Source organism: Sabethes cyaneus, chromosome 2 (genome assembly GCF_943734655.1).
Source record: "Sabethes cyaneus chromosome 2, idSabCyanKW18_F2, whole genome shotgun sequence".
NCBI classification, from domain to species: Eukaryota; Metazoa; Arthropoda; class Insecta; order Diptera; family Culicidae; genus Sabethes; species Sabethes cyaneus.
Genome location: NC_071354.1, coordinates 227897924 through 227906661, shown reverse-complemented (window position 1 = coordinate 227906661; position 8738 = coordinate 227897924). Strand labels below are relative to the sequence as shown.

Here is an 8738-nt window from a genome sequence, read left to right as displayed (position 1 = left end):
AAAAGACGAGCGACCCTAAGACATTAGCCTAATTGCAGAACATTATTTTCAGTTCGCTTTTTTTAGCCTATTGTAATAAATCACCGTTGACGTACCCCTCACTTTAGAAGTGAAGTATTTTACTTTACGGCCACACTGCCAGTCTGCATGAATCGCGTCTCTAAACGGTGTAAGCCTAAAAGTGGTGATGTACTCTGTACTGCACTGTAAACACAACAGAACTTTCTCCGACCGAGTACATTGTTGTAATCCTCCCATATAATTGCACAACAGTGTAGGCCCAGAATTAGTTAGTGTCCCATCCGCATACACAATGTCCTCCTGGGAAGAGATCCAAGCGGTAAAGGTAAAACGTAACACCCTGCGGGAGCGTTTGGTGAAGCGTAAAAAAGAACGCCAGGATCTGCTCGGCGGAAGCAGCCCCGGACCGAGTGTGGTCGGGTTGATTAAAACCGAAGCCGGCAACTCCGGTGGCGACGATAAAAGTAAAATCCTACTGACTGCGATTAAATTGGAACAAGGTAAGAAAGTATGATGATTTGCATTCCGGATGTAAACTGAAAAGTTTTAGCTTTCGTAGATGTTGACACGGAGATCGAGAAAACGCTGGTTCAGGTTCTGGCGGACCGCAGTTTTATTTTACCAACCAATTCGTCACAGATTGGACAGCAGGTTGAAAAGCGCATTCTGCGCCCAACGTCCAGCGATTCGATATTGTACTATCTACAGAAGTTGGCCGGTCAGAATTTGGTCAACATGAAGGAAGTTAGCATCGGAGGGGTCGTAGGTTACGAAGTAATCTCAGCCGAGCATGGCAGCTTGCAGTCGCTGTACGAGGACTTGCAGCTCAATCACAACGAACGGGACGGTAGCATCAAACGGAAGGCAACTATTAAGGAAGAGAAAGACTGTGATTCAAAAATGGCTCGACTAACGTCCGGGTGCTTGGTCAAGGAGGAGGGCGCACTCAAAAAAGCCGGCGAATCAAGCATGCTGAGTGATACTTCGGATATTATGTCGCTGCTTTCGATGCCTTCCACAAGGGAGAAACAGAGTAAAAAGGTTGGCGAAGAGATTCTCGAACTGCTTACGAAGCCTACCGCAAAGGAGCGATCGCTGGCGGAAAAGTTTAAATCGCAGGGCGGTGCTCAGGTGATGGAATTCTGTCCGCATGGTACCCGGATCGAGTGTTTACGATCGTTGGAAGCTGCAAACGATGCTCACCTGAAGAAAGAGGACGATGACGACGTTATTATCAGTGACGATAACAACGGATTTGAGATTGTGGAAATCAAAAAAGAACTTGACGATAAAGATAAGTTCCAATGTAATAAGCTGCACTTTAAGAAAATTATTCAATCGCATACGGATGAGTCGCTGGGAGATTGTAGTTTTTTGAATACGTGTTTTCATATGGATACTTGCAAGTACGTGCACTATGAGGTTGATACGTATATAGGACAGAATACAGGTTCTAAGTTTGAGGGTGAGGGTTCGCTCTCTAAGAGGACAGCCGATCCTTGCGCTACTCTGTATCCACCTCAATGGATTCAGTGTGACCTTCGTTATCTCGATATGACTGTGCTTGGTAAGTTTGCCGTAGTAATGGCCGATCCACCCTGGGATATACACATGGAACTACCCTATGGAACCATGTCCGATGATGAAATGCGACAACTAGGGGTGCCGGCTTTGCAAGACGATGGACTTATCTTTCTGTGGGTAACGGGCCGTGCGATGGAATTGGGTCGTGAATGTTTGAAACTGTGGGGCTACGAACGGGTTGACGAATTGATTTGGGTTAAAACCAACCAGCTGCAACGGATAATCCGTACCGGAAGAACGGGGCATTGGTTGAATCATGGCAAGGAACACTGTCTGGTTGGAATGAAGGGAAACCCGCCGAACCTGAACCGTGGATTGGATTGCGACGTTATTGTGGCTGAAGTGCGAGCGACAAGTCACAAACCGGACGAAATCTATGGCATTATTGAACGGTTGAGCCCAGGAACGAGGAAGATCGAACTTTTCGGGAGACCGCATAACGTTCAACCCAACTGGTAGGTACAATTTTTACAATGGTGACAGCGGTTGTAATGTAATGAAAAATGTTCACTTACAGGATAACTCTCGGAAATCAACTGGACGGAATCAGGTTGGTGGATCCTGAGCTGATAAGCTCCTTTCAGAAGCGGTATCCGGACGGAAATTGCATGACACCTGGAAAAAATCCGTAAATTTGAGTAAAAACGTCCTTTATGGAGCTACAAATAAAGCATTGCCTTGGTAATTCTCTGCGAGAAAATTGCTTTGATAGATGGCTGAAGATTCCTTTAATTTTAAGAAGGCTCTAGTGAAAGCTCTACACTGCACCGGTGAAAGTTCAAATACAAGAAAATCAAGTGTCATACTAACGGGTAGCATCAAAGCAACATATGCTTTTTGAGAAGTTTTCTCAGGATCTCACGTTGGTTCTTGGAAAATAAAATCTAGTAGTCTAGTTAGGTTAAGCCTATTCCAACCTAGGTTTCAACCAACTTTTAACTCACCTTGGTTTCAACGACGTTTTATGGTTGACCCGAAACGAGGTGACAGTAAGATGGCTGGAAAGTAATTTGCTCCAAAATCAGAACGGCGGCTTCCCTACACAGGCGTGGCATGTACTTCGTCACAGTGTGACAGGGATCACCGTCGAACTGACGTTGGAGATAGATTCCCTTTCTGCCAACCAAATTGTTAAGCATGGCTTCAAGCTGAACTATATGTTTGGTAAGGCTCGCAAGCGACAGGTTAGCCGAGGTGCGATATTAAGAAAAACGCTTTAAAATCTTCGCAAACATGCAGCTAACGAATGGAGAAGATCGAATGGAGAAACTAAAAAAATAGTTGTTTTGCAGTGTTTATTTATAGTCTTTCAACTTTATCACATATTCGTAGTCTAAACTAGCAGCCTTTCCATCAATCTCGTACTGAATCTCTTACTGCCAATCACCGCTTATCCTGCAAAGCGGAATCCTCATTTTAAATTCATCAATACCTTTCTGTGTTATCGAACAGCAATCCCGAATCGTCAGCTGCCTCAACTTTGGACAATTGGTAGTCAGAATCACCAGATGGGTATCGGTTAACGTTGCACAGCTCGCTAGTAAAACCCACTTCAGATGCGGAGCATCTTGCAGCCACCCCTGTATACCATGCTTGATGATAACTCGCCTCAAACTGTACGTCTCCAGATTGTCTAGACTGCGCAGCAGTCCAGACGGATGACATGACGGCTGAAATAGTAACAATCGGTAAGCGTGCCACATCTAAATCTCAATATCATCATTCAAGTCACCGGTCTTTCAAACCGCGCAGAATAACCCAACTCCAGGTGACGGATGTGTCCAACCATCGACGGCAAAATTCGAAACATTTCCTCCGGATTTTCGACATCCTCCAACGCTAGCGCGTTCAGATTTGGAGCTATGTCGGCTATAAACTCCAGCAGCGTCAGTGGAAACCGACTGCCGGCTATTTTCACCGCCACCAAGGAACCTATTTGATACGGCCAGCGTGCGGTTTCACGAAAATAAGCCGTACCCTGAAATGTGAGCGCCTAAAACAGTACATATTCAAATTGTAACATTGATACAATGAATCAGTATAGAAGTTTTTCGTTACTTTAAGGTTCTGAAGATTGGTGACATTCTTCAGGGCATCTCCATCTAGATAGTCCAGGCTAAGTTCCAGCTTCTGAAGAGCAACGCAATTGGTGCAGATTGTTGTAAATATCGGTGTCCGTATCATAAACTTTGGATGAAGAACTAACCGTTCCAAGTTTGTACAGCGCTCGGTAAAGAACGCTATGCCACTGGTTACACTTTCCTGGTCATGCAATTCCATTCGGTCCACGTACAGGGAGGACAGCTTTGGGAAGTTTATGTTGCAAAATTGTAGGAAGAAATCTCTTTGTGGAGAGATTATTGATATTTTTTCCAACTTATTGTGAAAGTGTTCGAACATGGCCGCCACGGAGGCATCTGTCCCAGTAATCTGCAACCGCCTAATGTTAGGACAAATGTAGGGGATGCATTGAAGTCCATCCGAGCTAGAGAGTGTCGGAGACAACAAACAGAGATTATCAAGCGAACGAAGAACCACGGAAGAATCCACGGGAAATGTTTCAATCCAACGTGGATGTGCTCCGACAGGTATTCCGGTAACGTGGCATTTTGGTAATTCCAGCAAATTCATTTTACTATATTCGTCCACAGCGTCTCCCAACAGGAACATTCTGACTAGGTTTGGTACATTCTCCAACAATTTAAACAATTGATCGGTTTCTATCCTAGATATCCCGGTCAGTACCAAGGTTTCGAGAGCATCATTCACACTTAAGATATCCGCTAACGTGTCCACTGAAGAAAAACTACTATTACTGAAGTTTATCACAACATGACGATATCGTCTAGCACTACTGCCCAGCACATCGATAGTCCGCGCCAGATTCCGTTCCTTTAAATTCAAGTGAACGCAGATCTCGCCCATCAACCGACCAGTAAAGGCCAAAGCATTCCAAAGCCGACATACCCTTGACGCAATCAATCGAGTTTTCAAGTCCAAGTATTCGAAAACTTGCAGCTGAATCTGCAATCAAATGAATTATTTTACGATGCTAACAATCAATACGAAGAGTTGCTTACCTCGTTCGGAAGATCGATTATTGAGAAAAACTGATGTTCATCTGAAATCACCATTATTTTCCTGAGCCGAACCCGTTTTCACTGGGCTCCCCGACTGGTTGTACACTTATTATTACGCTTCACTCATAGGCCAAGGTCGAACCGACACTAACTACAGTATCGTTCACATGAATTCTAAATCAATGTCTAACAATCAGGTTATATAATACAGATTTTTAGATATTTCATACAAAACAGTTTTATTAAAGACTGTGTCAAATATACATGTTTGCGATTAGGAATAGTTCTAAATTATTAACGAATGAAATTTTCGTTCAATACTGTATATGAATTGCATACAAATGTGTTTCTGCTCAGCTGTTCACTATACAGGAAGCATGTTTTGTATACTATACCAGTAGTGCTGAGATTGTGATTAGAGATTCAATCAAACAATTTCTCCTGCTCTCTTGCGCTCATTGCGGCATATTCAAGATTAGGGTGACTGAAAATTTCGTATAACCCTTTAAGGACGACTCGTTTTTCGAAATTTTGAAAATGAAGATTACTTTTCTTTTTTGAATCTTACTAGTATATTGGACTAATTCTACTAGAAACTCTAAAATTATGCCTAGAAAACCGCAAAGAGCTGCTCCCTAATACCGGGTTTGTAAATTCCGAAAATTGCAGAACGATAGATACCGATCATCACCAATTCAACGTTGAAACAATCCTCCCGTTCCAGTCTCAAGAAACGTTATCTCTGGGTTGTCATCTGGCAGTGATTTGAAAGCCACGGTGTGAACGATGGATGGTCCTCCAAATAAAGGGTACTTACCACGATTCGTTTTCTCCATGTTCCGTCTCAAATCCACCACCCACCGTCGATGGTACACAACATGTTCTGTTCGAAAACATGGTACTCGTCAACGGCCTGGATGCCAGTGGCAAAACTGTTTCCTCAGCATCGCCTCTTTTTCGATATCGATACATACTCGTTCGTTTCCCTCCTGAAGGTGTGTCCGATCCACTGCCACCTACGTTCCCGAATGCACGAATCCACATCAAAACATGTCTGGGAATGTATTCAATCACTCCAAAAATCGTCTTGTCCGTAACCAAGTCAACTTGTGCTGGGTCCCAGGTCACTGTGGAATCGTTGAAAATTAAACAGCTCATGCACTTGCAAAATTCGGATCACCTCATCAATTCGTAAGACCTGAGCCCTTCTGTGGTTTATCTGCTTCTGCTTTAAAAATGGAACTAAAAACATGGGAACGTACGACAGTGGATTCAAATTGGAATAACACTTTCAATGCTAGGCAGTAGCAGTCGAAATAGTTTATCTCTTCGAACAGTTTAATGATTCGCAAAATCTTGGAGCTTTTAAAGAAAGATCTAAGCATTTGTACTGGTCTTATAACAGGACATTGTCCGATGCGCTATCATCTGAAGCTTAAGAGAAAACTTCAAGATGATATATGCCGCTTCTTTGGCATAGAAAAAGAAGACTCGGAACACTTGTTATTCCGATGTCCGGTAATTTTCAATAAAATGTTAAGGTTTTTCGACGGCTAGCAAAGGGTGAACATGTACATTCCATAACCTCCGTTCGCTAACTACTATTGCTACCTCCACGTGGTGCCGGTTGTCGTACGCTAACAGGAAAGGGGGCACAGTGGCTCCCGCCCACACTAAGATGGCAGCCCCATCAGCGGGATAAGGACCTTAGGTTAACAGCCTACTGGAGTACCGGAACACAAAAAAGTTACCGAAAATGAAAGAAGAAATCTCTCTGGATTATTGGCAACAACCTTTAGCATGAAAACACGGACACGAATCGGAACATGGAATATACTGACCCTTGCTCAGCAGGGCAAGCTGGCTCAAATTGCAAGGGAAGCTAGCCGCCTGAAGCTTGAAATCCTGGGGCTGAGCGAGGTCCGCTGGCCGGGTACTGGCGAACACAATCATCCGGGTAAGTCTTGCTCTACTCTGGCATGCGAGGTGTAAATGCTACTCGAGATAGAGGAGTTGGATTCCTACTATCGTTGCCAGATTCAGAACACGGGTTAGGAACCTTACGGCAATCCAGTGCTATGCGCCAACAGATGCTGCCGACCTACAGGAGAAAGAGAGCTTTTACAGCCAATTGAACAGCGTGGTAGAGAAAATCCCGAAGGGGGACATCCAAATCCACTTGAGCTACTTCAACGCGAAGATTGGTTCAAACAACGCGGACCTTGAACGCGTCATGGGACGCCATGGCCTACGAGAGATGAGCGAAAACGAGCTGTTTACAGAATTCTGTGGTAATAATAACATGGTCATTGGTGGATCGCTCTTCCCCCATAGACCAGTACATAAAGTCACGTGGGTTTCCCGCGAACAGAAAACCAAATCGACCACATCTGCATCAGCCGGAAATGGCGAAGGAGCCTTCTTGATGTACGCAACAAACGCAGCGCTGACATTGCATCCGACCATCATCTTGTTATCGCTGAGATACGTCTGCGCGTCGCACGTGTCCAACGACGGGAGGAGAAAGTTGGGTGCCGCTACGACGTCCGCCGATTGGAGAATCCTGAGGTGAAAAGGGCCTTTGTTGAACAACTTGAATCTCGAGCCTCGGAGTTGCCATCTGGTGGAACCGTCGAAGAGCAATGGACCGGCATCAAGAACGCCTTCATCACGACCAGTGATGAAACCCTCGGCAAAGCGCGCATTGGGCGGAGGGAGTGGATTTCGGATGAAACTTGGAGGAAGATCGACGAGCGGAGAGAGGCGAAAGCCGGCATTGAGCGAGCGCGGACCAGATCGGCTAAGACAGCTGCCCGTCAACGATACGCCGAACTGGAGAGGGCTGTTAAACGTGCTTGTAGGCGGGACAAGAGAGCTTGGACTAACTCCCTAGCCGAACAAGAAGAAACCGCCGCCGCCAATGGTGATATCCATTTTTTGGACAATATTTCTCGCCGCCTTAGTAGTGCCATGATGGATACAAAGATGCCGCCAAATGACAGAGCTGGTCAGCTATTGACTGACCGTACAGAACAGCTTAAGCGGTGGACTGAACATTTGGAACAACTCTTCCGAGTTTCAAATGTCAGAGACCAACAAAACCAACAGCGTATGACGCCTACAGTTTGTCGAATTATTCCCGTTAACTTGGAGGCGCCGTCGCTGAATGAAATTGTAGCAGCCATCAAGAGTATGAAGTCCAATAGAGCGCCAGGGATAGACTGTATTTCAGCCGAAATGCTCAAAGCTGACCCATCTTTGTCAGCCCAGATGATGTATCTGCGAACCGGCTCCAGGAGAAGATCGACGCTACTCTCCGGTGGCAGCAAGCTGGATTCCGTGCTGGCCGACCATGTGTAGACGATATCACAACGCTCCGCATTATATTGGAGCAGATCAACGAATTCCAGGACTCTCTTCTGCTGGTGTTCGTTGATTTCGAAAAGGCGTTCGACCGACTCAACCACGACTTAGGCGTACTTAGGCGTAGAGGAGTTCCAGATAAGCTAGTCCATCTCATCGAGGCTCAGTACGAGGCGTTCTCGTTCGAATGACATTCGTTCGAAAGTTAAGCCGATTCGTATTCTTGTTTTCGTTCGAATCAATTCGAACGTTCGAACGCCCCTTCCTTTTGCTCATACGAATATGAGAATATAGTGCTTCCCGATTCGTTCGGAGCTAACTATTCGTACGAATGTAGGATACGGCCGTAAACAAGAATAAAGGTGATTGTCTTGCTCGCACAACGTCGAAACAATATGCAGAGCAAGTTAGATGACCTCTCCGAGAGCTCCCAGACAGCAGGTCTCACAGTCAATGTAGCGAAAACTAAGTCTATGGTAGTGAACACTGACAATTCCACCAACTTCACAGTAGCAGGACAACAAGTTGAGTAGGTAGACGCCTTTCAATATCTTGGTAGCCAGACTACGCCCGATGGTGGTACCAAGCCTGATATTGCCACACGGATCAGGAAGGCCAGGGGTGCCTTTGCAGGTCTGCGAAACATTTTGCGCTCAAACCAGATCATTCTACGTACGAAAACCCGAATCT

At 45.3% G+C, this 8738-nt stretch overlaps 2 protein-coding genes across 3 annotated transcripts; one reads left to right on the top strand and one right to left on the bottom strand.

The window, feature by feature from the left end:
• The first annotated feature begins 224 nt into the window (after window positions 1-224).
• On the top strand, window positions 225-2291 carry LOC128735055 (N6-adenosine-methyltransferase MT-A70-like protein). Of its 2 annotated transcripts, none has more exons than XM_053829525.1 (3): window positions 225-521; window positions 581-2060; window positions 2123-2291. In XM_053829525.1, the coding sequence occupies exons 1-3, from the start codon at window positions 314-316 to the stop codon at window positions 2235-2237; spliced, it is 1803 nt and encodes a 600-aa protein (XP_053685500.1). In that variant the 5' UTR covers window positions 225-313; the 3' UTR covers window positions 2238-2291. The 2 variants fall into 2 exon arrangements, with proteins under 2 accessions (XP_053685500.1, XP_053685499.1); XM_053829524.1 differs by having other exon boundaries at window positions 572-2060.
• Window positions 2292-2955: 664 nt separating this feature from the next.
• Window positions 2956-4744, bottom strand: LOC128737774 (uncharacterized). The gene is made up of 4 exons (XM_053832480.1): window positions 4686-4744; window positions 3664-4629; window positions 3338-3598; window positions 2956-3275 (listed from the first exon to the last, which is right to left on the bottom strand). The coding sequence occupies exons 1-4, from the start codon at window positions 4737-4739 to the stop codon at window positions 2979-2981; spliced, it is 1578 nt and encodes a 525-aa protein (XP_053688455.1). The 5' UTR covers window positions 4740-4744; the 3' UTR covers window positions 2956-2978.
• Between the last annotated feature and the right edge of the window lie 3994 nt (window positions 4745-8738).

Coding starts and splice junctions, on each gene's coding strand:
- LOC128735055 (XM_053829524.1), top strand. CDS start 314: ATGTCCTCCTGGGAAGAGATCCAAGCGGTAAAGGTAAAACGTAACACC. Junction 522..571: donor TGCGATTAAATTGGAACAAG/GTAAGAAAGTAT, acceptor GAAAAGTTTTAG/CTTTCGTAGATGTTGACACG. Junction 2,061..2,122: donor CATAACGTTCAACCCAACTG/GTAGGTACAATT, acceptor GTTCACTTACAG/GATAACTCTCGGAAATCAAC.
- LOC128737774 (XM_053832480.1), bottom strand. CDS start 4,739: ATGGTGATTTCAGATGAACATCAGTTTTTCTCAATAATCGATCTTCCG. Junction 4,630..4,685: donor TAATCGATCTTCCGAACGAG/GTAAGCAACTCT, acceptor ATTTGATTGCAG/ATTCAGCTGCAAGTTTTCGA. Junction 3,599..3,663: donor CCAATCTTCAGAACCTTAAA/GTAACGAAAAAC, acceptor GTACTGTTTTAG/GCGCTCACATTTCAGGGTAC.